This window comes from Suillus fuscotomentosus (genome assembly GCF_016647785.1).
Source record: "Suillus fuscotomentosus strain FC203 chromosome Unknown F5891scaffold_30, whole genome shotgun sequence".
In the NCBI taxonomy this organism is placed as follows: Eukaryota; Fungi; Basidiomycota; class Agaricomycetes; order Boletales; family Suillaceae; genus Suillus; species Suillus fuscotomentosus.
The window spans coordinates 1-26,623 of NW_024539542.1; the positions used below are offsets into that span (position 1 = coordinate 1).

The window sequence follows — 26,623 nt, forward strand, 5'->3', positions numbered from 1 at the left end:
GAGATTGATTATGAAGACGCAAAGAAAGAGTTTGAGAGCAGATCGCGAGGGCACTTCGTGTATGACGAAGTGTCCAATCATTGGGACATATGTTCCCTCTTTGAAACTGATCCAGACGTCATCCATGAAAATACCATGACACGCGACGACCTTGCCGTGGACTTCAATGAAGTCGAAATCCAGGAGGCTGTCACTCCCGTTCCAGCTCCAGCCATCAGCAATCCTCCCATCCTTCCATCCAACCACAACGACATCGGAAGAAACATCCTTTACAGCGGGAACGTTGGCGAGGATATTCTGTTCTCCGATTCACTTGAGAATGTTCTTTTCAGTCGTTACGGACTTGTTTGCCACACGCAGTCCGAAATTCAGTCGCAAGACGACTTTACGACCATCGAAGAACCTCAAATGATCGACACTTATACCGTCAGAAAATATCTCATGGAAATGAACCTCCCCTTTCTGCAACGGAAAAAACGAATTCTCTATTCAATATTTTGTTTCCTGTCTTGTCCAGGACATCCATCCACCTTCCATCATGTGGGATCTACACCCTGATAACATCCAGCAACTCATTGCGTCAGGCATGCATTTCAAATTTGAACCAGTCAAAGATGCGACTTGCACTGGCTATCTGATGATTCCATGCATTGAAAAATATTCTCGTCCGTGGAATCTTGTCATCGATAGCCCTGTCTCCGTAGTTCAATGCATCAGGGAACGATGGGGACCATCTCTTGAAGATGTCATTATTTGCCTATTCGAGCGCGGAATCAAATTCAAAGTCCTTCTCCACGTCTGGCATTCTCCTGTTTCTCGTCCAAGAACTGTCTTCCAGTCAAACTGGCGCCCCCCTGGGTGGGAACCTGACAAATATGAGTATATGAACTACGAGCTACGTCGAAATCAATTGCTTAGACTCCCCCATGTCAGAGTTGTTGCTGCCCAGGGTGGTATAATATGGCGTTTGTGCAAACAGGAGATTGCTAGTGATATACCTAGTGGTCCTTCAAGAGACGTCCAGTTTTTTGCTGATGCATCTCGGCATACGTCCCACCAGTATATTTTTGATACTTTGACCGAGGAGGAGATTGAGACACTATGTGGCTTATATTATGTCGGTACAGGTATGTGATCGCCTCACAAATCTAGCTTGATTGTTCTTACTTGTTCACTCACAGGCAGAGGTGACCAGACCACTATATTGTCATGGTGGCCTACTCCAGCGCTGTGGTCTACATCTGGTCTGGATGTAGGTTATTGGACTCATTCTGCTGAAAAAATGTTCCAGTCCAGGCTCACTGCCATACGTGAAGGACAGGCGAATTTGCGGACGAGTAGAAAATGGAAAGGTGAATTGAGTTTTTACAAGAACCAGACAAGGAAATTCATTGCTGCTGTCAAAATGCAATGCATAACGCTGCTCTAGAACTAATCCACATGTATAATGACCTTGTAATTACAAGTAGACCATATCACCATGAATATTGTACTAGCACACACCTATTCTGCCTTCGGCACAGGAAGCAAACAAGAGTGTGAAGCGCTCTTTTTTTTAGCTTCCTGGCCTCAGCTTCATCCCAATAATTCTGAAGGCTCCTGATGAGCATTGTTCCTTCATCACAGGAAGCCAAGGAGGGCTGTGCCCCCCTTTTGCTTCCTGGCCTCAGGCTTCATCCTAATAAATTGTGTATTCTGAATAAGATCATGCACTGATAGTGGATTTTGAAAATACATTTATGAGCAGCATTTCAAAAAAAACCAAAAGTAGTACAATCTATGTAAACATACATAGTACATAAGATCAGTCAGTTCTACATTCTTTGAGCAGGAGTTTGACAGAAGTAAAATTACAAAATATGTAACAGTATCATTAAATGTATTTATTTTCCCATTTTACCTGCTTCCCATCTCCCATCTCTTCTCTTGTTCTCCCAGCAATGTTCCAATTTTCTTATATCTTTCATGTCCCAATTCTTCCCTTCCCCAGGTTTTGTCTCTTCATTGTCTTTTCCCTTTTTTCCTTTTTTCCCTTTTTATTTGTTTATCTTTTCACTACATTTTGTCATTCACCATTTTATTTTGACTATTTACTTTGTGTATATACAGTTGTTACAATACTTGTAACAAAACACTCAAATTTCATGAATAAATGTGGCACTGTTCTAAAGGGCAAAGGATATTGAGTCGGTGCTTGAAAGCCACATGAGAAAACCATGTGATATTTCCAAAAACAGGTTTAAGTGAGGTAAGCAAAATATGCGAAAGCGCCTGAGTGTTTCTGAAACCATCATATTTTACTTCTTAGATCTAAGTGTATCTACGCAGTGTAAGCGCAAACCATGCGAGTGCCTGAGCATTTCCGAAACCATTCTCCCATTCTTCCTTTCTTCTTAAGATCATCATTCAGAAATTGTCATGAGTGACTGACTAACCAAATTATGAGATTAGCCTATAAGATTGTGAATCTAAGCCCACTGTGGCAACCACAAATTGCACCGAATATCAATGTTTGGCAGTTTCAATATGCTCACTTCCCTCATCAATCATTAGTGTTTTAGCCCCCACATTGCATAATATATATGCATAATTTTTATGGTTATCAGGTATCATGGAATACATATGACTTATTTGGTGGATGATTGAATGTTCCTATCTGCATGGAATGACTGGATGTAAGGTTGAGATTACCATATCATGTAAATAAAGTCAGTGTGTCAATCTGGAGTCTGGACACTCTGAGTGTACATCAGGAAACCTAGATTTTTTCCTGATTTATCTGAGATGTCTGAATCAGTCTGATGAATCTTATATCAGATCAAAATCTGGTTCAGACAACTGCTCTGATATCAGACACTAAAAAGACAAATTAGCACATCAGCACCATCAGCATGCAGTCAGTCAGACCTATCAGTCTAATCAGACACTTCAGACATCAGGTAAACAGGCAGATCAGTTATTTCAGACACAACAGAGGTCAGAGTCACAGACCATATAGACTATCAGCATGGTCAGACAAATCAGACATCAGACAGTCAGGTTATTGAGTAATATCAGATGTAACAGTTTGTCAGATCTACCAAGATCATTAGTACAAGGTTTGCCTGCTACTTTTCAACTACAGTTTTGTATTTATTTCTTAATGGAAGTTATTCAGAATTAGCTGCCCTGTATTCTTCTGAAATGACTTGGAACCAAAAATAACATGGTGATGTAGTTGAAAGTGGCATTTTCAATATTGTACTTTTAGTGTGAGCAGGTTCTGAACTATAATGTCATGTTGCACATAACTAGAAAATATAGTGTTATTGCAGAGATGCAGATAAACAATTTGGTACAATACTTTTTTGAGTGACTATATCACACATCTCAGTCTATGACTAAACATTAGCTACCTATATGGTCTCGATCAAATCTGGCTATGTCAACGAAAGTAGCATAGTCCAGTCATATGTGTTCAGGTCGCAGGGTTTAAGGCCTAGACTGCAAGAATCACACTCTCCTGTTACATATAACCCGTTATAGTTATACCTTCATTTGTTTAAGTCTGGTCATGAGTCCATTGACAGTGTAAAGATATAACAATGCTTGATACTATACGAAGTAAGTGTCAGCAATATAAAAATGTTGTAGTGGTCTTGCACAGCTTAGTCTGCTATACTTGCTAGACAAGTGTGTTCGACCTGAGGGGTTTGCTATTGGAATAAGTCTATTGGTAGTCAATCAATAAACTGTCAAAAGTCTGAGCGCGAGAAACACAATCTGAAGGTATAATTACGAGTCTGATGCCAAAGTGTTGGCCGATGTTTTTGGGTTTAGCGGGTTAGTGAGTTTTGGGTGCGGGTTCAGCGGGTTTGCGTCGGGTTAGGAAAAGTACGTTAGGTATAGCAAGTGGTAAGTGGATTAATGCAATGTCAACTAAGAACTACGAAATATCTGGTTTGACCACAAAGCATCAGGAAACGGCTCCCTACTACTTGGATGATGAATGTGCTATGTGGAAACCAATATATATAAGTACGTAGAAATCCAGGACCCTATAGGCAAAAGTAGCGGCTGAAGAATTTCGGGTCCGATGTACAGTGGCTCAAAAAAGTGTCCCAATGTTTGTAGCTTTTCATGTAATTGCTATATCATGTGTCAAGACGTGGGAATATGACTAAGCTATAGGGAGATGTCGGAAAGGTCTGCATCTCAGCTTTATTTCGGTTCCCTATACCGTGGGAAAATAATGACATTATGTGAAGATATGAGTATTTTAATTTGATGACTCATTGGGACACTTTTTTGACTTTGAGTTTTACTAATGTAATCTCTATAATTCTAGTACTGTGTGTGACCTCCTTCTGCTCCAATCACTTCTGCCACTCTTCTAAACATATTCTCTATCAATTTTGGGTATTTCTCTTTGGTGATTCCATCATACTCTGCTGTAACACTGTCTCATAGTTGGAATAGCCCCTACAGTGAATCTTGATATGCTACAAGTAATTTCTTGAGTGATTCTCAGGGGTATTCAATATGGTTGATGTCTTTGGTCTATGTTGAACATGATAGAATAGTAATATCATGGTTTGCAAGCTATTGGTGGCTTATTTAGAGGTATACTTAGGGTCATTGTCTTATCACAAAACAGTATCTTCTTCATTAACTCATAACTTCTGCATGCTTCTTAGCAGACACTCCTGTCAAATGAGTATTTACTACTCTGTATTCATCCTCCCCTTTGCTTCATAGAAGATTCCCACTCCATTTTATCTCATATAGTCCTATACCATCAAGTTTTGTCTTGAAACTTAAGGTGTTTATTTAATTTTTCTTTATCTTAATGATTGTCCTATCTATTTTAATATAAATTCCTTGCCATATGATTTCATCCTATTGATTTTAACCTTATCTAACTAGATAAACCTCTTTCAGCTATTAGCAGTCCAATATTTGTACTTGAAAGTAGCATCTTGTCTTTTATTTTTATAGGTTGGAGACAGAGAAATCTGTTTTTCTTGATTATAGCTTTAAGATGGGCTGTCTTGAGAGTCTGTCTGACTATTTGAGTAGAGATAGTCATAGGAATGATGGAAATAATCAATTTAATCACTTTATTAGCATCAGCAGTCTTTCCAATTAGAATATAGTGATTAAGAGATCTTAAGTCTTATAGAGCAACCTTCTAGATTGGCTACCAAATAACTTAAAGACCATAATATTACTATTCTATCATGTTCAACATAGACCCAAGACATCAACCATATTGAATACCCCTGAGAATCACTCAAGAAATTACTTGTAGCATATCAAGATTCACTGTAGGGGCTATTCCAACTATGAGACAGTGTTACAGCAGAGTATGATGGAATCACCAAAGAGAAATACCCAAAATTGATAGAGAATATGTTTAGAAGAGTGGCAGAAGTGATTGGAGCAGAAGGAGGTCACACACAGTACTAGAATTATAGAGATTACATTAGTAAAACTCAAAGTCAAAAAAGTGTCCCAATGAGTCATCAAATTAAAATACTCATATCTTCACATAATGTCATTATTTTCCCACGGTATAGGGAACCGAAATAAAGCTGAGATGCAGACCTTTCCGACATCTCCCTATAGCTTAGTCATATTCCCACGTCTTGACACATGATATAGCAATTACATGAAAAGCTACAAACATTGGGACACTTTTTTGAGCCACTGTACATGTAAATAAACACGAGGCACTGCGGACTATGGGAAAACATGTGATAGCACTGGCTACAACGTGAGTAATGTGCGAAATAATCAACTATGCACCTAGTGGGGCTAGCTGACAAGACAAGACACGGATAGGACAAGTGTGCGGGAAAAACATTGGGTCTGATGCGGCCAATGTGTTGGGTCCGCTGGTCAAAGTGTTGGGTTTGGCGGATATGCGTCGGGTTGCATTGGGAAGTAAATATAGCGCTATGGACATTTGACGTGATGCGTGAAATGGCTGAATACGAGCCTAGCGCGAGCTCGAGTGCTACAAAGGCTATCGCAGCCTGCCCTTATCACAAGGGCACAGACCATTTACTCTAGTCGAAATAGCTTAAAAGGAAGAGGATCCTACATAGAACTAGAAGTACGAGTGGTCGGGGCAGCGTTCAAGCCCCCCTGACAAGATCTTTCGCAGGATCAAAACTGCTGCCCTCTGCTCTACTAGCCCCTCCCTCCCGTTGTAGCAGTGGCCTATCTTAGGAGAAGGTGGACTGCAGCACGTGTGCATAGGGGTGGTCTGCCTAGTACACTACTAGTTGTAGACTGAAATTCATGCCCATCCTTGCAGCAGAGGCCTCGTTCCTCGGCCTCCTTCTCAGGAGGCCTAGATAATGAATTATTAGTACATTTTTATTTAACATATATTTTGCTTAAATGTCAACAAAGAATAGGATAAAACTAGTGATAGACTTGTCTCAATTAATCTCACAAATTTTGTTGAGATAGATGGATTATAAAGTAATTGTTGAAGAAGTGAAACAAAAAATATTTCTAAGTCGAGTAGGGTATGGTATATGTATACTTTGTAGTTATATGTAAGAAAGGTCTTGTGGCCAAGTGGTTGATGCTGCTTGAGGTTGTGTGCATAGGTCATATGATGTGCCCTGCACTTCAAAAGTCATGAGTTCAACTCCTGCCACATGCAATAATAATTTTCTTTAGTTTTCACCAAACTTTCTGAAATGTCTGATCTCAGACATTTGTCTGACTGCAGACCTGACATGTGTGACATCAGACATATAACTGGCCTCAGGTCAGTGAGATTTGGTGTCTGAAATCAGAACTACATGTCTGATACCAGAAGTGGACCTCTCTGATGTCAGACAATGTCTGATGCCCAGTGAAAGTCGGACATAGCCATTTCCATGGGGGTCAACGGATTTGTAAGTTTTGAGTAGTCATTAGACTCATATCGATGGACATCGAAGTTGTGCAAACACATGTTGAACAATCTGTCTACGATTTGAAATTTGAGCAGTACAGCATGCTCTGCAAGACAGGCTTACATGCAGTTCAACCGTCGTGTTCAACTGGAGGTCCGTGCGTAATACATATTTTGTTGCTCAAGTATTTCGTACTTCGCCACACTTAATCCAACTTCAACATTTCAACAGCTCCACTTACCTGTGATTCGGAACTTCAATGAACTCTCCTCTCACCCTTATCAATGCAAATATGTTGCATCCCTTTCTTGTACCACCACCATTGTGACAACCATCAGTCATCTCAACAAAACTTCGCTCTTTCTACTACATCACAGCCGCACAACTCCTGGGCAAACACAGATTTTCCTCGTCAGATGATGTGAGTTTGTTGCCTTGGTTGTGTTATACTCTGCAAAAATGAACACATTCGAAACAGAACACATATAATCACTCATTCAACTCAACCTTCCAGTAACAGGCTCAAAATGAACAGCTGGTGCATTTGTTTTCGCTACTGATGTACTGATTCACTGATATGTTGTTGGTCTAGGTTTTGGATGTTGCTTTTCTGCTAGCGATACAACATAATGAGGCGGTATGGCTTGGGCGCCAATGAATATCACGAACATCAACTCAAAGCAACAGGTGAGTGTAATGCTTTGTTTCTTTCGTCTTTTGACAACTCAAATATTTTCCTTCAGAAGCTCTGCGGCCATCGCTGGTGAAGGGGCTGATGCCAAATTGCTCCTTGCCAGAGTTCAAGACTTATTGGGACTCACTCGAAAAGACGCGTCGAGGGGTATCATTTTCATTCTTGTTATCCCATGTTGTATTCTCGTTGTAATGCTTACTACGACAGAACTACAACATCGAGGCTTCGAATCTGGTGAGTAATTGATACTATTTCGATTCATTGTATACTTATTTGTGTATTCTATCTAGATTGGCGACCGTGTGTGGACCGAAGTCCTTACGAAGTTCTTTAGCGGCACGTTGCATTAGCTGGGCACCAGGGTAGGACAATCCTGGACGGAGGAGCTGGCGCGAACCAGCGCGGGTGGATTTTATTGGCATGTTTTGTATTGTATGCTATGTTGCAATACATCGATTTCCGTATATTTGCGTTGAAACCAGCAAGATATCAAAGGGATACATATTTATATTCAGATCTACAGGATTATATCTAGTAGTCGACGCATCGAAAAGCATACACCAGCGCCGATGCGCGTCGTTTTCGCAGCTACGGAAAGCGCAGATACCGACGCGTGTGTATGCAATACAAAGTGCCACAGCCACAGTATATGTGTGTTGCTGCGGGTTGAAACCCGTATGTCCGACTTTCACTGGGTCTGATGTCTGATGGTGCTGAATGTGCTGGTATTAGGCCCTACAGATCAACCAGGAAAAATATAGGTTTTCTGATATATTATTATACAAGGTTGAGATTACCATATGTAGTCTTTGTATACCAAAGTCAGTCAGGTCAGTCTGGACTATACCATATTATAGACTACTCCAGACTGCCCTGACTGACTTTGGTATACAAAGACTACATATGGTAATCTCAACCTTGTATAATAATACACTCAGAGTGTCCAGACTGACCTGACTGACTTTGGTATACAAAGACTACATATGGCGATCTCAACCTTGTATAATAACACACTCAGAGTGTCCGGACTCCAGACTGACACACTGACTTTATTTACATGATATGGTAATTCCACACAAATATGAGATGGTTATATTTGTGCAAGATGAGGGTACATACTTTTCCCACAAATATGAAAAGTTTATATTTGTGCAAGATGAGGGTGCATATTTATCACGCGAATATGACATGTGCATATATGCACAAAATGAGGGCCTTTTCAGATTTTTCATGCTGTGGTTACATATGTTTCACACAAATATGACATGTGCATATTTGCGCAAAATAAGGGTACTTATGTTTCACACAAATATGACATGTGCATATTTGCGCAAGATGAGGGTACATATGTTTCACACAAATATGACATGTGCATATTTGCGCAAAATAAGGGTACTATGTTTCACACAAATATGACATGTGCATATTTGCGCAAAATAAGGGTACTTATGTTTCACACAAATATGACATGTGCATATTTGCGCAAAATAAGGGTACTTATGTTTCACACAAATATGACATGTGCATATTTGCGCAAAATGAGGGTACTTATGTTTCACACAAATATGACATGTGCATATTTGCGCAAAATGAGGGTACTTATGTTTCACACAAATATGACATGTGCATATTTGCGCAAAATGAGGGCCTTTTACATATTTTAAGAAGAGGAGGTTACATATGTTTCACACAAATATGACATTTGCATATTTGCGCAAAATGAGGGTACATACTTTTCACACAAATATGACATTTGCATATTTGCGCAAAATGAGGGTACTATGTTTCACACAAATACGACATTTGCATATTTGCGCAAAATGAGGGTACTTATGTTTCACACAAATATGACATTTGCATATTTGCGCAAAATGAGGGTACTTATGTTTCACACAAATATGACATTTGCATATTTGCGCAAAATGAGGGTACTTATGTTTCACACAAATATGACATTTGCATATTTGCGCAAAATGAGGGCCTTTGAGATACCATAACGCAAGCATAACCTAAAGGTAGTTGCAAAAACATGGTTAGAATGCTAGTAAGGGGTCAACTAAAACCAGTGATCACCAACATCACCAATCATCTAAATCAACTGCTTTACAACATTTTCAAGGTCACAGAAGATGATGCATCAAGGTGTAAACTACTAGGAATTTTTTATGAGGTATCAGACTTGGTAAGTATGGTAGATGTCAATTTTCTATTACCATTGGTCTCTAACATCATCAACCATCAAGCAAAGCTTCTTCCTACCATTTCTAAGGTCATAGAATTCAATGGACCAAGATTTGGAGCACTAGCAATTTTTTCCAAGGTTGTAGCCCATCTTCTCCTCCTCCCCTAGTACACAGCATATTAATATTTTGTAATATTGGCTGGAAATCATGTGTTTATAACACTACAGGGTACATACAGTTGTTTGTAAAAAATGCTAGGTGTTTCAATTGAGTTACACCATCTTAATATGGTAATACAGTAACATGAGATGATACTCAGTAAAATGAGCATAACTTATGTTTCTGACCACCAAATTCTTTAAAACATAGTGCAATAGAATCCCAGTGATCCATTCCATTAGATAAGACACCAAAAACAATGGGAAAAAGTGTGATGATATATATAATATACAGCCATAGGGTGTATAGTGCCCGAACGCGGCATATTGGGCGGAAATACCATTATGTGCGCGACGCAGTGAACGAGAAGAAGTGGGCCGTCGTGGACTATTGTCCAACTGGGGACATGGTTGCAGATATCATGACAAAAGCATTGCCAAAGGAGAAGCATCAAAGATTCACGAAAGCTCTTGGCCTACTACCTCGCTCGAGTGGGAGTGTCGATAATCGTTGATGTAATTGCGACCTCGGTAGTGTTGTTTGGTAATATTTGGACATTAGACGACATTAGCGTTACTCGTTCCTCGTTTTTATCCCTCAGTCGTTTCACTCAACGGCTGAGGTGAGCATCATATTCGTATAAAGCTATGCTAATCTGTACCTAGTGTTCGCGTTGTTAGGTACAGTATATTAATACAGTCGTTTCGCTCAACGGCTGAGTGTTCGCGTTCTTAGTTAACTTTGACCTTGTTAGACCTTACTTTGAAACCCACTATGGGCTCATCCTTTGGCAAAACGAAATACTTGATTAAGTATTGTTCTACTCGTCCCTTATTCTGCAATATATTTAGGCATAGGGTTGCGACAACCACTTACTTGGCTTCAGATCGGCGCGAGTGAGCACGGACATATCTACCATTGACAGTGTGGCCGTTTCCCCCTCTTAAGTATACGTATCGTGTTGAATTTCATGTGTAGGAAAGAGGAAATATAAACAACTACATCTATGCAATCTTGACAGTCTGAATGATATTTGTAAGCATAGACCAGCGGCCAGGAACAATAAACAGACGTACTTTGGCATACAACGAGTCTACGACCTTGCTAACTTGTTCCAGGGTCCCAATTGCTGCACCATACGTGTTCTGAAAAAAGGATGAGCATGAATGAGATGAGTGAGAAGAGAGGACACACGTCAGCTTCTAGCTCATCGAATACGATCAGGCATCCTCGTCCCTGATCCAGCACGCCGTGGAACACCTTGTCCAAGATCATCTGAGATAGCCTAAAACACGATATAAACTACTTTTCACAGAGACAATTCAATACGCACTTGGCCTCAACGTCCTGCCGTCCTTGCCCGACCTGTTTGGCAACGTAGTCAATCTCTACCACCGAGTACGGCTCAACGATACGCAGCAAATTCTGCTGGAGAAGGGTGTCGTAAAGCGCTGCAAGATGGGAGCGAATAGTGGAGTCGGACGAGAGTTCTGTGTAGCAATGACAAGTCAACAACAAGTTGTGTAAATGGAGTATAATATACCATGTTTGTAATCCCGAAGGGCCTTCTCGAAATCCGACAAGTTCCGATTCTGATGCGCAAGCGCTATGGCACGCATACTCTCGATCTCGCGGAGCTGAGCATATTTCACCGCGAGCTTGATAGAGAGAAGTGATGTTACATCTTCGGGCTGGAACACACATCAAAATGACTGACGAGTCAAGATCAGTGACAACACACCATATTCAACATGACCTTGCACAAAAGCATGTACTTGAGTGCGTTCAGCGCTGCTGGGTCATCCTGCGATGACATGTTCTCGAAAGTCTCGTAGAAATATGAGTATGCAGTAGTGTAATCTTTGTCCTCAGCATGGAGAACACCAGATTGGAGGTCTAACGCTGCTTGAAGATGAGGAGGACAATATATTGAGTTTGCAGCAGTCCTGGCGGAAGTAAGGGCAGCCTTTGCATTTCACGGACGTAAGGGCACATAATGAGAATACCGGGATGGCACCCGAAGGACTAACCTTGGACTTCGACAGGTTTCCAATGCCACGGTAGACGCGACTTTCGAGCAGGTGTACTTCGGTAAGAATCATCTTGTCATCTAACCTTTTCAACTCTGTCAAGAGTGCGTCAATTCGCGTCAAGGCTAACTTGTACTGCAGTGCTTCAAGCTGCCTGTACCAATGATCAGCATTGTCGTAAGAAGTAGAAGCGTTCCTTACAGGGAAACGAGTCGAATTTCCAAACTATGTTTGAGGAATATGCGCTTTTCGCGCTTTGACCACTCAATATTGTCGGTGAGGACATCGATCTGGGTTTGCCGGCTGTTAGGAATAGAGTTAAAGTAATTAAGAAGCGTGCGGACTACAGGAAGACATTAACGAAGTATACCAGGTCAAGAACAGAAGGCACTCACTCAGCTTAGCAGTCTTTGCCTTGGCAGTTGAAGACATGAATGATCTCGAGAGTGTGATGACTTGCGCTAAGCCACTGGCATCTCTGTCTGGAGTGAGGCTTGCGTAAAACAACAGACTTTGCAAGACTCACTTTTGATCTCGATAGAGCTCGGCGAGTTTTATCAAGGCTAACTCTTGGTCACGCAAAGACTGTTCTTTGTCGGCATTAATTGCCGATCCCTTGGAGGTTGATGCTGAGAGCATGATTAGCACCAGTCAAGACATACACTGTTCAGCACACCCGTAGAATTCAATATTTGTTTGTAAAGCTCCTCTGCACGCTTTGGGCTAGAGGACGTGAGATCTGCGGCTTGCTTGAGGAGGTCTTGAGTAGATGCCATGGTTCAGTGTTAGCTACGGCTATGGTACTTCGATGGTATTATAGTAGAAAGCGTTCATAGGTGTGACGCGTCTTCACACCGTGGGAATATGAACTTGTAAGACTGACGCGTCGAAGGTAAGCCAAGGAAAGCTCCCTAACACTGACAGCCATGGCAGAAGAAATCATTCCGATACCAAATCTCAGCCTCCCGCAGCACCTGTTCACTCTTATCTCACCAACGCTCGTGCAACTTCATGACAATGCAAGAAAACAATTGCTTGAAGGAATCAAGGCAGACAGTAAGTAATGAGATCATCTTAATGTTATTGACTTGATCTGTGGTGTATGCAGAAATGTCGCCGTATTATAAGTTAGTAATATCTGCAGGTGCTCTAACGCCTGACTCTGCGTTGCTCGAATCGATGGAGAAAGATAATGAAGAAGAGCTCAAGAAGCTAGACGAGAGACTGGCAGAGGCGGAGAAGCAAGAAGGAGAATCTGAGATATCAGACGCTTTGAAAGCCAGAGCCAATCATCTAACTCGAATTGGTGACAAGGTACGTCTCTCCTATGCCAAGTCATACAGGTACTGAAGATTATCCATACATAAAGGAAGGCGCAGTCGCAGCGCAAAAGCTTGCCCTTGAGAAAACACCTGGCCTTGGCTCGAGGATAGATATTGTGCTCACTCTCATCCGACTAGGATTTTTCTTCGGTGATAATGGCCTTATCACTGAGAACCTCCCCAAAGCAGAAAGGTGCGCTATCGCAAAGCTTTACCGCGACATTGAATCGACATATCATCCAGATTCATCGAGGAGGGTGGTGACTGGGATAGGCGTAATCGTCTAAAGGTTTACCGCGGGCTCCACATGATATCCATCCGCCAGCTTAAAGCTGGTGGCGCACTTCTCCTTGATGCACTATCGACATTCACTGCCACTGAACTCACAACGTACAACGACTTCGTCGCTCTCACCATCATCATAAACGCTCTCACTCTCAAACGAGTAGACCTCAAGAAACGGGTATGCTCGTTCTCCTAATATTTCTCACTGCTGATCATATTTTCTGTAGCTCATCACCGCACCAGAGGTTATCTCCGTTTTGCCCGAAATTCCGATCCTTGGAGACCTCTTAAACAACCTTTACGACTGTCATTACGCAAAATTCTTTGTCGCACTCGGTACGTTTTTTTCATACTTACAATCCACTTCCGAGGCCCTTGTCTAGCCTCACATTATACTTGTATTCCCACAGCGACCCTTGAGCAGACGTATCTCCTGCCCTCGCGACTCCTTTCGCCTCATACCCGCTACTATGTACGAGAGATGCGCATCTTGGCATACAGCCAACTGCTGGAGTCCTACCGCAGCCTTACTCTTGAAAGTCTTAGTGGTGCATTCGGCGTCAGCGTCGAGTTTGTCGACAGGCATGTATTACCTGCACGTACATATCCCTTGTCTCTGAGCATCTCTTCTAGTGAGCTCTCACGGTTTATTGCCAACGGGCGTCTGCATTGCACCATCGACAAGGTGCACGGCATTGTGGAGACGACGCGGCCATCGCTCAAGAACGCACAATACGACAAAGTCATAAAGCAAGGCGATGTCTTGTTAAATTCAATACAAAGATTGAGCAAAGTACTGTACTAGTACTTTATGTCTTGTCTCAGTGTTTCGTGTACTTAGACAGTATTGTACTCATGACACATAAAGGGTGCACAGTCACGACTTGGGCACATTCAAGTCGTTCCTGTCATCAACATGGACATCCTTTCGGACCTTGAGTATCTTCGTATGTAGGTCCATTAGTGCATTGACATCATGGTGTTCACTGTTTACGGTGGGTCGAATGTTTGCTTCCGTGAGACGACGCCGAAGTTCACACCGTGTGCTACTACTTCTCATGGCAAACTTGACAAACGTTACCACTAGCCGTCGAGCGCTGCTCACACTGATCCCCGTCTCATTGGCTGCAGGCTTGACATATTGGTTATCGTGGCGCACAACAAGCAGCAAGGCAAGCTTATGCACGACCATGACCACCGAGCCGCACAACGCCAGACAGCATCCTACATACTGGTTCAACGATGGCTCCATCGTCATTCGATCACGCAGCATGAGCAATAAGGAGGTTTGCTTCAAGTTGCATGGGAGTTTACTGCGTCGACAATCCCGCTTTGTTCAAAGGATGCTTGATAGCGAGATCAGCGCCGACTCTGAAGTATTGATTCCACCAGAACTCGGTGTTCAAGTTCAAGATTTGACAGCGCTGCTGGAGCATCTATACCATGATACGTGAGAGCATTCTGTCGTGGTGGAACTGACAGAAAACAATCTTGATGCTCCTGCAGCCCTCTTTCCGCTCAAGCACCCTTCTCGCATGTTGCGGCGATCCTGCGTGTCTCTTCCCCAGATCAGCTTGATTTGCCTGGTGTGCACATGTCAGCACGGGCTTACTTTGTGTCGATGTTTCCACAGGGGCCTCAGCCATTCGCACATCCTAGGAACCATCTAGAAGAGGCACTGGCACTTGCGCACTCGTATCAGATTCCCTCGGTGAGTTCATCTCCATTCTGTCATACTTGTGTTTTTGTTAGGTTCCTTTTTGTTGTTGCGTTAGTGAATGGAATCATTATGAAAAGCAAGCTTCTTTGGATACGCTTGCCACTTGCTGGTTTCTTTTTGTGGCACGATAGTTCATTCCAATGGCCAGTCAGATATTTGTGCATGCTCTTTGGTCCTTCGAAAATCTTGCGGTACCCGACGCGTGGCGGGCGATCATGTAGTATCCCAAGGGGTTCCCTTGTGGCATGGTAAATGCCTGATTTTTTACATGCTGTGCTTCAGGCTGTGTGTTCTCCTCGCGTCTGGGAATGTTGCTTCCAACGCTGGGAGTGGCTCGTTCCTATTGTTCATGAGCAATTTTTTTTTGTTCCGGAGAATTTGTGTATGCTGCTGCTGATGGGCAAGCGTCCAACTCCTGCGGTCCTTTTTTTGGAGGGAGGCAACCGCTAGGTCTCGGTGATTATTCTGTCTTATTTATGATCGGGGGACAAAATATTCACTGTTGTCGGATACCTTTTTTCATTCGTTCGGTGTTTCCAAGGATTTTGGCACAAACTATCGAGAAACTGATTCCACCATTCCAGATCAGAAAGGGCATATATTACAGCCTCGTCACGACTTCTGAATTCGAACCTGAGGACGATGACTTGGATCTGGAAAATTCCATCAAATCAAATGGCTTGCCAGGGTCATCCTCAACGCCACACCTCGTTCTACCCCCTACAGATGTTAAGCGGTGCAGAAGCCTGATGACCGGCATCGTGGAGCATTTCACCCCTGTTTTGTTCACACCGGTGCGTGTTCCTATTATCTGATTCCGAGGAAGTAGCCACCGCAGTAATATTTTGACTTGTGGGGAGTCACCGGGAAATGAGATCCTAATCAAACGATGACTCTGTTGACATGTTCCACTGGCTTCAGTTGTTATAGCCTTCATCAAATACTGAGTGCCGAACGTTGGAAGATTTACTTTATTTATTACTTGATCCGTTCTCGTGTGACCATAAGCCTGTGTGCTAATTCATTATTTATTTTAGCCTGCAACTCCTCATATGGCATGTACAGATGTATTTGCGGACAAATGGATGTTGCTTGTAATAACGCCCGCAATAACTGACTCTGGCGTCTGCAAACCACTCGAAATGCTTGAGCAAATTAAGCAAATAGACTGGGCCGCCGAGGGCTTGTGCGCCGCGTGTGTCAGAGAAAAGACACAGGAGTGGACACAGGAGCAGGAAGATGTATGGGAGAAAATGAACTCATGGTTGAATCCGGAGGGTACAAAGCAGTCCCTTGTTTGAAATACACAAAGGAAATATAGATCGGGTTTGTTGCGGTATTGCGGCCTATCTATAATTGTATGTAAAACGGGCAGGAAGAGCCTTCCCCTTGACAACGTTTGTTACAGTGAAGTTCCGCAGGGCCGCAACGTGGCCTTTTTTTTTACAAGCACACAACAAAAATTCACTATACTATGAAACAACAAGTACTGCTACTTCTTAACAATTCAAATTTGGCGCGGAAGTAAATTTAGGTGTACAACAGCTTCCGATTCGAGAAACGCTAGTACGTAATATTATTTTAAGGGAGTCTCGACAATTTGCATTCTTCTTTGTTTTGTGCACCCAAGTATGACCGGCGATTCAATCTCGATGGTGTGTCCTCGATGTACACGCTGGCCCAGGACGTCCGTAGGTTCCCATTATTAACACAATACTGATCACCAAAATTTTCACATGCCCGGGTCATCATGTTGCATTATTTATTAAGGTCATGAGCATCAATGTTTTTGCCCGACCGTCAGCTAGCTCAAACGACTTTATGAAGCTAGCGTCCATGTTTATTCTCAAGCCATATGTGGGAAGTGATTCGCTAGTTTCAGGTTTTTCGGCCCCGCTGCTGGATTATAGCGTTGTCCTAACCGAAAACATCGTGACAAACGCAAGCTGCTTGTGGGCGCGATGATGGCATTCCAAGTTTCAACGACCGAAATGAACTGTTGTTGACAATTTCTCCACGAGTATTTTCACACTTGTTCGAACAGAGGTTCGTGGTCGTTTTCCTCCTCGGGCTGACTCGGATATGGCCATCGATGAACCTTTCTCGTGCAATGCGATTTGTACAAGACGCATATCACCTGCAGGAAGCTGCTTTTCTGGATATTACCAGCTCACAAGAAATCAAGGAACATCTATTATGATGACCAAAACATTTTTTTATTGTGTGTACCCGCGCACACTGGCATGCGGCCATACTGGCCTAGTAAAACTTTGGAGAAGCACCAGCCACGGACACATTGTCCTATTGGTGTTAAACTTTTGTCTCCTGGGACACACAGCACCCTCCTGAATCCTCACAGTCCTTCTCCTTATGGGGTGTCTGGCATCTGGCATCCGTACTTGTGTCGCAACAGGTGGTGGATCTGTGGGCCTCTTCGCGGCACCACTCTGTTGATGTCAAATCGATCGCTTCCAGGAATCACAGATTCTCATTTATTGGCCACCTCATCCACGAAGCACAAGAGTAACGGTGGCACGAGTTGAGAGGCGGTGTGTGTCCTTCAAGTAACACATAAATACCCTCCCAGCATACGTGCCTTCGATCAAATAGTTTCCAGAGACCACCATTTCTCGCGCGTGCACGATCATGACCGACAAGAAGAAACCGATGATTTCTTGTATTCTGGATGTAGTTCCGACCCCTTGCCCCCCACCACGAACTTTGAGTCACGGCATATATACAGTTGCCTACGAAAGCCCGTCGCCTCTCAACTGGACCTCGGACATTCGAGCTTGGATTGGACAGTATTTTGTCTCCTTCACCAACTTATCCTATGCTCGAAGGCTTCTCGGGGAAATATATTTACTAGGTCCTGGGCTGTTGATCGGTCATATCTGCGTCACGCTGTGGCTTGGCATCTCCGATGCACTACTTCTCTTCTGTTTAGGTTCCATAATCAATTTTGTGAGTGATGAGCCCGAATCCGATGTCTGAAACTTATCCTATGCAGGTCGAGGGTCAGTCCTCGGGAGACGTGTCTCACGATTCACTTGATATTGCCATCTACGGAGGGTTCCTCTGCGCCATCGTCGAACCTACTTGCAGTCGTTGCCTGTACGCTCATGTGATTTATTTGTTCGAGTGGCTGGCTTATCATTACCTGTAGAACATACGTGAACGACATCATTAATACTCGCTTGAAAGCACATTTCCTTCCCCAGCTTATTGAAGGTGATGCGATCCATCGAGAATTGTGTCCATATTGAGACCGTGAACAATATTTCCAGCCAGTATGCGTGTGGATGTGTCTTCGATGCAAGGTATAGATCTTCGTCGACTTCTCAAAACCTTTTGTGATATGATTTCCTAGATTGTTACACAATATTTCCCGTGAGGGGTCACTTTGCGTCGGATGTACCAGGCTCGTCATTTTTGCAAGGTTTATTTCACATCACTCGCACCACCATTTCCCTGCTGTCGCAAGTAGCCGTCTTAATGAACGCAGTACTGCACAAACCAAGTCCGGAGAGAGAGGTATTGTTTCTATTTTGCATTGCTCATCCGCTCGTCCGCTGGTTGGCACCATCCAATGTTACCGGTACTCAAGGTTTGTGGTCACTGAGGACTATTGCTATTTTCTGAAACAAACTCGTGGTAGGATACATCTTTTATACACTCAACGTGCCCTTCAAGCAAATGAAAGCTCTATATGACCTGGCATTTTCACCTCAATATCGAGAGGAACTGATACTCAACGGCGCCACCAACAGCATCCACTCTGGTAAGACAACGTTTAGTTAAGCGTGCCTATGCTAACGGGTTGTGCAGAATACAAGAAGTCGACTGAGCAGCTCGGTGATGAAATTGTGACTGAACCGTTTCCCTGGGCAGGTGGTTTGATCAGAAGGTGGTACTGGGACTTCCTAATCAATTTAACCCTCGACCTTCCACTCGTAAGTTATCGGATGTTACTCGTCTGATGTACTAATATACTTCAAGGCGGTCTATGCGCTGGTTTTGCCTCATCGTCTTTCGCCTTCTTCTGTGATGGCAATTGCTCTGCTGCAACAAGCGACCAACAGGCTTTCCCTAAGCATCGGCGAATATGGAATGAATACATCGATAAAGAGCTTGTGCCTTCAGGCAAAGTGGCTCTACGACGCTATCGGTTACAAGAGCAAAATATCCAATGGACCGATGTCTTATCCAAATCCCTCACAATGTAGCTCGTCGGATGGGATGAAAATATCTTTTCGGTGAGCTTCATGCTACAAATGCGATGACGTGCTAACTTTGATGCATGTGATATAAATAGACAAGTATCGCTTCGTTACGAGAAATGCAGTCACAAAGCTCTTGACAATGTCACCCTGGAGATTGCTCCTGGTCAGCTTGTTCTTGTCGTCGGTGTCAATGGCAGCGGGAAATCTTCGTTATTGAAGCTCATTGCGCGTCTCTCCAATCCTACTGAAGGAGAAATTTTGATTGACGACAATTCATTGTCGACGTATGATTCCGATGATGTGCGCGCATCAATTGCATTCTTGCCCCAGCTCCCCCTGTTGTTTCCCATGTCGGTGAAGGAGAACATCTGCCTTGGGTTGCCATCCTGTGTTCATGCGACCGATGAGCAAATTCAAGAAGCAGCCAAAATGGGTAGTTGCACGAACTGGGTTTCAAAATTGCAGAATGGCTATGATACGCAGGTAAAACCTACTCATGACATCGGGAACGCGTGGGCCGACGGAGCTTATGGCACTATCTCTGAGAGATTACGGGAAGAATTGGCGCGTCATAACCAGCAGACAGTCACAATCTCCGGTCTGTACTTGCGGTTTATGTACACGTTTTCACTGACTAACAAGTGGTGACAGGTGGTGAAAAACAACGACTTGCAGCGTACGTACTTTGCCGTTACTTCCGTGTCATAGCTACTCATTTTCATTGCCTCGTCATCAGGGCTAGAACTTTTATGAGGATTAATCACACAGATATCAGACTAGTCGTAGTCGATGAAGCCACGTCGTCTTTGGACGCTATCACGGAACGCGATATTCTCACTCAGTTTCACCATGTCCGCCAAGGAAAGACGATGATCCTTGTCACCCACCGCTTCCACCATCTTGTCAAGGAGGCTGATCAGATCATGTAAGTAAAAACACCGTTCTAGCCACATATGAAATTGATACCTCGTGGCAGATGTATGAAGGATGGATGCGTGGTCGAGCGAGGGACGCATCATCAACTGATCGAAGGCGATGGGGAGTATGCGAAGCTGTATAATGCGCAAGTTCTCTCGGCATAATCTTGGATGCCTTTGCGTCGGTAATTTTGTGACTCTTCTTGTGCTGATGTTTCTCGTACGCTTGTGTTTACGTTCCCCCATCTTATTTTTGTGCCCTTAATTATGATATCTGTTGCTGTAACCTTTTCAATTCAAGTCTCGATGACTCAAGCTTATCTGAGAGGCCAAAAGGGTACACAAAACCTTCGCGCGCAAGTCCTATTATCATGATAAGTATCGATCTCAGATCTTGGAATCTCAAACCAAGACTGAGCCACGTTTCTGCCTAACCAGAACCACGCATTGACCGTGACACCTGCCTTATCCATACGTGTGGTGTAAACAAACTGACCTTCGAGTACTCCCCAGACCAGTTCACCGATCAGATCTTCGATGAGGAATACTTGTCAGGAAGGAGCTTTATCGATTGAAAATATTGCTGACGGCATATACCGGAACTTACATTCACGCGGGCAAGAACCCACTATGCCGGAATGAGCTTAGTTTCACCAGGCAAGATGAAAAATCTAGGGTGTGTACGTGACTCAGATAACTGCATCATGTTGTTTGGCCTTTTTGACAGGCTCGATAATTCCCGATGCGGCAGGGTAATGGCGGAGTGTTTGCGTTAATGCCATGGGGAAAAGCATCCATGAACATACCATAAAATCTTAATACGAAGGGACATTCGATTGGTCTGGCTGGGAGACCACGACGTATTACATAACCCATCAAATAGTTGTCTAGATCTGGAGACTCCACAGGCTAAATTCGTATACGATATATCATGCAGCAATAGAGTACAGCGGTAATACAGAGAACAAAAAAAAAGAAAAGAAAAACAATCTCGATACAAGAGGGCGAAATTGGAAACGAAAGCGTAGGATATGATATCATGAAGACGGGCATAAGCGCAAAGTAAAGCATGGTAACATGAGGTATGAAGATCATGACGTGACGAGAATACGTAAAGGAAAGTGAGAAGTACGAGTGAACAACGCGCCATACCCAAACGCTCGCAAAAGCAAGAGTCCATGGGATTGGCATCAAAGAAAAAGTGTCTCTGAAACTGGTATCCATTCTGATGAAACTTACTCGATGATCTCAAACCGTCCCCTTTTCCCCTCTCTCCCATCGCCCTCATCGTCCAATCCCCGTTTCTCCCCTCCCATCTCAGAACCTAAGGCACCTGCTAGACCGAACGAAAAGCCCTCGGGCACTCCAACGCCCGAAAAACTCTCCTGAGTAACGAGATCTCTGAGAATCGCTGCGTATCGCTCGTCAGATAGACCCATCCCAGCTAGGGGGTTAATCCGTCCATCGTCGTCGTACCCCGACATTCCCATCGGATGCAGACTAGAAGAGGAGGAGGAATTAGATGAGGAACTGGGATTGGACGCTGAAGTGTGTCGTTGTAATTGTGACGCCCCGACCGCGAGTGCTTCGCTAAAAGACGGATCTGACAGAGGAGGGACGCCGAGCGAACGTGGTACTTTCGACATTTGTTGGATAACTTTGAGGTGCATAAGGTGTTTCTGTGCAGCCGTATCAATATATAGATAGCTCTTGGTACAAATCACGAAAAACACACCTCTAACATATCCAACAACCCCTCCTTCGTAAACGGCTTGGGCAAAATATCATTCATCCCAGATGAATAATACGTCATAATCTCGCTCGGTTTTGAATTAGACGTCATACTGATGATGGGGGTCATGTGGTCGAATTGGCGGATGAGATTCGTAGCGCTAACTCCGTCCATTTTGGGCATCACAATGTCCTGCCGCGTTCCCAATTGAAAACATCAAATTAGTTCGTAACATACACAAAGAGAAAAAAAGGACTCGCCATTAATACCAAATCATATTTTTCAAGGTTCATCTTATTCACAGCTCCAACGCCATCCACAGCAACATCGATCATGCATCCAAATACCTGCAGAAACTTGCTGCTCAATCTCCTGCTCACCGCGTCGTCGTCCACAAGCAGCACCCTAGGAGGAACAGCCCATCCTGGGACGAACGTAGACCGTCGAACACGGATAGTCGTAGGCGTAGTCGAAGATTGAGATTGTCCATTAGACAACGTCGGACGTACGACTTCTTCAGAATATGGATCGGGTTCCGATGGTAGGTTGTCGTTGTCGTTGTCGGTGTCGGTGTCATTCCCTCCCTCGCCTTCGCCTTCACCTTCTGCAGGCGGAGGCACAGGGCCCGTCGAAGAATTAACATTGAACATCCAATTCCCATTCGGATCCTCCGCGCTACTCCGGGGTAATAGATGACCAACTGTAAAAACCTGCAGTCCCTCATGCATTGTCGTTGGCGCGTCCCAGTTCATATCAGGGGGAAGGATAAACGTAGCGTTGCCGTCTTGTGTTGACGCTTGTGATGGCGACTGCTGTTGCTGTTGCCCCCCTCGATGCAAATGCGAATGGGTCCCACTCGTCCTCTGCATATGCATCTCCTCACCCGCCGACGACCCCGAAGCACCAGAACCCGACCTAGGCATCGAAGTCGGGGTCCTAAACTCCGCATCGCTCGCTGCCCGCCTCGACATTTCATTCATCTGCACCAGACTCAGCCGCGCGACCATATCTGGATCTTGAAGGCCGAGTTCTTGAGCTGGGACGAATTGATGGGGATGGGGAGGGGGGAGAGAATATGGGTTATGGAGGGAGGCCGATTGAGGCGGCTGGGATACTGACATGGATTTGCGTGCGTGTGAGGAAGGCATGAAGAATGAATTTGAGTTTGAAGGAGGTGCAAGGAAGGGCGATGGTTGAGGTTGGCCCATGGACTGCTGTGAGTGGGATGCCAGGAGGGAAGGCGGCGGGTGTGTGCTGGGAGTCATGCTAGGTGCGATGGGTGTTGTTGAGGTTTGAGATATGCTGCGGATGGGAGTTTGAGGTGGGGGTTGAGACACAGTAGACTGAGACACCGATGCTGGAGCGAGGGGTGCTGAAGCGGTGGTAGAAGACCCGGCGGCGGTTTGGGAGGTAGCGTCTGAGGGGTCTTTAGGTTTACCTAGGGGACAGCAATATATATTAACGAGGGAAAACACAAGTACACGAGAAGAAGGCAGGCCCAGGCATAGAAAATCAGGCCCGTTACCAGCGCAAAGATGCACCCGCATCCTTGGTGCCTAGTAGACCCATCAACTGAACATCATGGACCCATCAAACTGGGCATTGAGGCCTCATCATCAATGCCTAGATTATACGACCACGACTAGCGCATTGCAAACAGACGAATCTTCATCTCCACCGGGGTAATCCCCCACGGGGATCGCATTTGAAAAGGTACAGGGAAAAATGGGAAAGCGGAGAGGGACGGGACGGGACCTAAAAAAAATGAAGTAACAATCAGAGACACTCACCTCCCTCCCCTAAAAAATACTGTATCAATCCCTGCATCAAGCCATCCTGCTGCGCCATCCCCTTTTGAAAATTGACCATCTCAACAAGTACGTCCCCGTACTGACGCTCCAACACCCTAATCCGCTCTTCAGCCCTTCCGATTTGATTCCTCAAACTCTCATTCGTAGCGAAAAGATTGTCATTCTGAGCGCGTAACGATGAATGGGAGGCAAGTAAAGAATCAGTCTGTCCTCGTAGAGTCTCGTGTGATGTCAAAAGTGTATCATGTGACGAAAAGAGCGATTGGTACGAGTTTTGCAGGACGCTGATGTGCGATTGCACAGATGCTATTTCGGCGTTAGTAGTTTCGCCTGGGACGGGGCTGCCGGAACTTGCTCCTCTGCCACCGCTGAGACCCCCGTTAGAGGCGGAAGGAATAGATTTACGTGCAGCAGGGACTTTGCGCTTTATGTTTTCGAGGGCGTCGCGTCTGTCGGCATGGAAATCAGGGTGTCGGAATGTCCAGCTGTGTTCGCCAAATTGGGCGTCATCGGATGTTTTTACCTGATTTAGAAGGATTAGTACGGGAGAATAGAACGAGGTCAAGAGGAGGTAAGATAGGCAAGGAGGTGGAGTGGTGGATCGTGTAGCAAGTACGTCTTGGTCACGGGCTGTATGGCGTTTGGAGGCTGCCTTCACGGAGATGAAGAGGGAACCAACGTGATTGTGCCAAGTCACGCCAAGGACCCCTGTGGCAACGACCAATTACGAAAAGGGTGCCAATGCACGGAAAAACTGTCGGATGTCTTGAACAAGGTAGAGGCGGTAGTAGAAGCCTCGGATCGAACCGAAGATCGACGGATAAGGCCGAGTTGGAGATGGGGAATTCCTATGGTAGAATGGAATGCGGATCTCTGAGATAAAGGAGATTGTATTGCCTTTGATAGGCGATATGAGGGGGGATGCAAGAAGTCGCGTGATGGGAGGGGACGATGGAGAACTCGAGGTGTAGGGGTATAAAAATAGAAGGAACAGTGGAAGGGGAAAAGGATTGAAAGAAAGAAGTTCGAGATCCGAAGGCTCACTTTATGAAAATCATATTTGTTGAGTTGTCTGACGAAGGAGGCAAAATTTGAATGCTTGAACATGCGTGGGAGGATAGATTTTGTGAATTCGTTCATGTCCTGTGTAAACGAAGATTGATGGAAGTGATAATAATTGGAAGAGAATACAGACCTTTACGACGAAGCAGTCACCTTGTGGTCCCCATGAGACGACATGGGAGAAGGTATGGTCTTCTAACATTCTATAGGACAAAAATGAAAAGTTGTGACGGTGGAGAAAGAAGAGAAGAAGTACTTGTATAGCTTTTTAACGAAATCGCTTGTTGCTGGCATGGTATCTTCCTGTTCTTTGAGCGGGGGGACTGAGTGGATCTGGTGAGTGGGTTCTCTCTTCATCTGCCTCATCTCTCGTTGTGAATGAATTGATACATCCTCTCTTGAATTTGAAGTGCGATGGATTGATGACGATGATGGACCCCATGATACTGGAGAAGGGTGGCGATAGGGCGAAGAGTTCATTGCAGCCATGGGAGGGAGCGTTGTGGCTGATGCACGCTGAGGGAGGTTTATAGCAGGTAGCTGAACTTGTGGTGGCGGTAACTGATGTGAAGCAAATAAACGAACTGAAGAGTAAGGAGGACCTGTTGTACTAGCTGCAGAGGTGTGGTGGTGGTCCATGTGCATGGCTGTAGGTACCAATTGATTTATTCAAATCGCAAGGGTGTATCTTGTAAAGGTCAAAACCCAAACACAAGTAAACTTACGGTTTCTTCAAACCCACGCTCGCCGACGTCGATGGTAGTGGTGATCAAGTAAGTATCAATGGAAGAATTAGTCGGTAAAAGAGTCTAGAACTTTTCACTAAAGTACTGTTCAATAGGCGCCCTAAAGTTCCAGGCCAGGCTTAACTTCAAGCGGTCCCGAGTGTCCGACTACCGCACTCGACGGCGATACTATTACTGCTAGTACTTGCTCTAGACCAGATCCCTTCACCGGTCACTATCCAGCCAAGCTATCGATTCAGTAATTCTTTATGTAGAACCTGGTCAAACCTTGCTGGCATTCCCATCATCCTTCCTCCAATGCACTAATTCCTTTAAATTCCCCTTCCTTCAACTTCGGGCCTCGCCGAAGCAAATATCCGATCCTTACTCCATCATGTCGGTTTCGCTATTCTGATTTTCCATCTTATGCACCTACCTATCTCCCCCGACCTATACTTCATTCCTCCACCCCTATTACTCATTCATCCATCCTTATTGGTTCTCACCTTCTCCGAGTCAGTTGAATGTCCTGGGCGCTTCACTCACAAAGAAAGCAAGGTTGCGTTCTCCAAGGTCTTTATTCGTCTGACTTTATGAGTAGAAGGTCGGACTGACACCAGCTTCGGACTACATATCCGAGTCAACCTGCCGTTGTGATGTCCTTAACGAAAGACTGGTATACACAGCCCGTCCACATATTCAAATAGGAAAGGCACGAAGTCTTATCTCCTTACAACTATTCCCTGACTGCTTATGCACAGCTTCGTACTACTATATCTTATGACCTAACGAACACGATGCCCCTCATGTCCCTAATTTTCTTGCGCGACGTCCTAGTACTTGCTGCGCATACCACGTATCCAA

The 26,623-nt window shown here is 44.4% G+C and overlaps 6 protein-coding genes across 6 annotated transcripts; 4 read left to right on the forward strand and 2 right to left on the reverse strand.

The window, feature by feature from the left end:
- Positions 1-637: 637 nt before the first annotated feature.
- On the forward strand, positions 638-1,429 carry F5891DRAFT_953103 (uncharacterized protein; the record flags this gene model as incomplete). Its single annotated transcript, XM_041375156.1, has 2 exons — positions 638-1,131; positions 1,186-1,429. The coding sequence occupies 2 exons, from the start codon at positions 638-640 to the stop codon at positions 1,427-1,429; spliced, it is 738 nt and encodes a 245-aa protein (XP_041225326.1).
- Positions 1,430-10,531: 9,102 nt separating this feature from the next.
- On the reverse strand, positions 10,532-12,841 carry F5891DRAFT_1146441 (proteasome regulatory particle subunit). The gene is made up of 11 exons (XM_041365027.1): positions 12,639-12,841; positions 12,489-12,591; positions 12,358-12,440; positions 12,164-12,305; positions 11,963-12,116; positions 11,674-11,898; positions 11,476-11,623; positions 11,266-11,422; positions 11,127-11,217; positions 11,009-11,077; positions 10,532-10,954 (listed from the first exon to the last, which is right to left on the reverse strand). Exons 1-11 carry the CDS (start codon positions 12,736-12,738, stop codon positions 10,937-10,939), a joined length of 1,290 nt encoding a protein of 429 aa, XP_041225327.1. The 5' UTR covers positions 12,739-12,841; the 3' UTR covers positions 10,532-10,936.
- On the forward strand, positions 12,828-14,546 carry F5891DRAFT_1036211 (26S proteasome subunit RPN7-domain-containing protein). The gene is made up of 7 exons (XM_041361831.1): positions 12,828-13,018; positions 13,071-13,276; positions 13,332-13,477; positions 13,528-13,747; positions 13,797-13,905; positions 13,980-14,151; positions 14,203-14,546. The coding sequence occupies exons 1-7, from the start codon at positions 12,889-12,891 to the stop codon at positions 14,372-14,374; spliced, it is 1,155 nt and encodes a 384-aa protein (XP_041225328.1). The 5' UTR covers positions 12,828-12,888; the 3' UTR covers positions 14,375-14,546.
- Positions 14,547-14,568: 22 nt separating this feature from the next.
- Positions 14,569-16,813, forward strand: F5891DRAFT_1036216 (uncharacterized protein). The gene is made up of 4 exons (XM_041361832.1): positions 14,569-15,019; positions 15,076-15,280; positions 15,874-16,083; positions 16,327-16,813. Exons 1-4 carry the CDS (start codon positions 14,574-14,576, stop codon positions 16,588-16,590), a joined length of 1,125 nt encoding a protein of 374 aa, XP_041225329.1. The 5' UTR covers positions 14,569-14,573; the 3' UTR covers positions 16,591-16,813.
- Positions 16,814-17,787: 974 nt separating this feature from the next.
- Positions 17,788-20,705, forward strand: F5891DRAFT_375275 (P-loop containing nucleoside triphosphate hydrolase protein). The gene is made up of 12 exons (XM_041371620.1): positions 17,788-18,253; positions 18,300-18,403; positions 18,456-18,520; positions 18,577-18,609; positions 18,660-18,896; positions 18,948-19,070; positions 19,118-19,242; positions 19,289-19,545; positions 19,605-20,110; positions 20,164-20,188; positions 20,249-20,437; positions 20,489-20,705. The coding sequence occupies exons 1-12, from the start codon at positions 17,936-17,938 to the stop codon at positions 20,592-20,594; spliced, it is 2,088 nt and encodes a 695-aa protein (XP_041225330.1). The 5' UTR covers positions 17,788-17,935; the 3' UTR covers positions 20,595-20,705.
- A 489-nt stretch (positions 20,706-21,194) lies between these two features.
- Positions 21,195-25,756, reverse strand: F5891DRAFT_1036231 (HSF-type DNA-binding-domain-containing protein). The gene is made up of 7 exons (XM_041361833.1): positions 25,291-25,756; positions 25,168-25,237; positions 25,017-25,115; positions 23,952-24,495; positions 22,422-23,599; positions 22,165-22,353; positions 21,195-22,108 (listed from the first exon to the last, which is right to left on the reverse strand). Exons 1-7 carry the CDS (start codon positions 25,677-25,679, stop codon positions 21,665-21,667), a joined length of 2,913 nt encoding a protein of 970 aa, XP_041225331.1. The 5' UTR covers positions 25,680-25,756; the 3' UTR covers positions 21,195-21,664.
- Positions 25,757-26,623: the final 867 nt, after the last annotated feature.

Coding starts and splice junctions, on each gene's coding strand:
- F5891DRAFT_1036216 (XM_041361832.1), top strand. CDS start 14,574: ATGTTTGCTTCCGTGAGACGACGCCGAAGTTCACACCGTGTGCTACTA. Junction 15,020..15,075: donor GAGCATCTATACCATGATAC/GTGAGAGCATTC, acceptor ATGCTCCTGCAG/CCCTCTTTCCGCTCAAGCAC. Junction 15,281..15,873: donor ACTCGTATCAGATTCCCTCG/GTGAGTTCATCT, acceptor CCACCATTCCAG/ATCAGAAAGGGCATATATTA.
- F5891DRAFT_1036231 (XM_041361833.1), bottom strand. CDS start 25,679: ATGCACATGGACCACCACCACACCTCTGCAGCTAGTACAACAGGTCCT. Junction 25,238..25,290: donor TTCGTTAAAAAGCTATACAA/GTACTTCTTCTC, acceptor TTTGTCCTATAG/AATGTTAGAAGACCATACCT. Junction 24,496..25,016: donor ACAAATATGATTTTCATAAA/GTGAGCCTTCGG, acceptor CTTCTAAATCAG/GTAAAAACATCCGATGACGC.
- F5891DRAFT_1146441 (XM_041365027.1), bottom strand. CDS start 12,738: ATGGCATCTACTCAAGACCTCCTCAAGCAAGCCGCAGATCTCACGTCC. Junction 11,899..11,962: donor GAAACCTGTCGAAGTCCAAG/GTTAGTCCTTCG, acceptor TGAAATGCAAAG/GCTGCCCTTACTTCCGCCAG. Junction 11,423..11,475: donor CCTTCGGGATTACAAACATG/GTATATTATACT, acceptor ATTGCTACACAG/AACTCTCGTCCGACTCCACT.
- F5891DRAFT_375275 (XM_041371620.1), top strand. CDS start 17,936: ATGACCGACAAGAAGAAACCGATGATTTCTTGTATTCTGGATGTAGTT. Junction 18,404..18,455: donor CCTACTTGCAGTCGTTGCCT/GTACGCTCATGT, acceptor CATTACCTGTAG/AACATACGTGAACGACATCA. Junction 20,438..20,488: donor AAGGAGGCTGATCAGATCAT/GTAAGTAAAAAC, acceptor ACCTCGTGGCAG/ATGTATGAAGGATGGATGCG.
- F5891DRAFT_1036211 (XM_041361831.1), top strand. CDS start 12,889: ATGGCAGAAGAAATCATTCCGATACCAAATCTCAGCCTCCCGCAGCAC. Junction 13,277..13,331: donor TAACTCGAATTGGTGACAAG/GTACGTCTCTCC, acceptor CCATACATAAAG/GAAGGCGCAGTCGCAGCGCA. Junction 14,152..14,202: donor AGCGTCGAGTTTGTCGACAG/GCATGTATTACC, acceptor CATCTCTTCTAG/TGAGCTCTCACGGTTTATTG.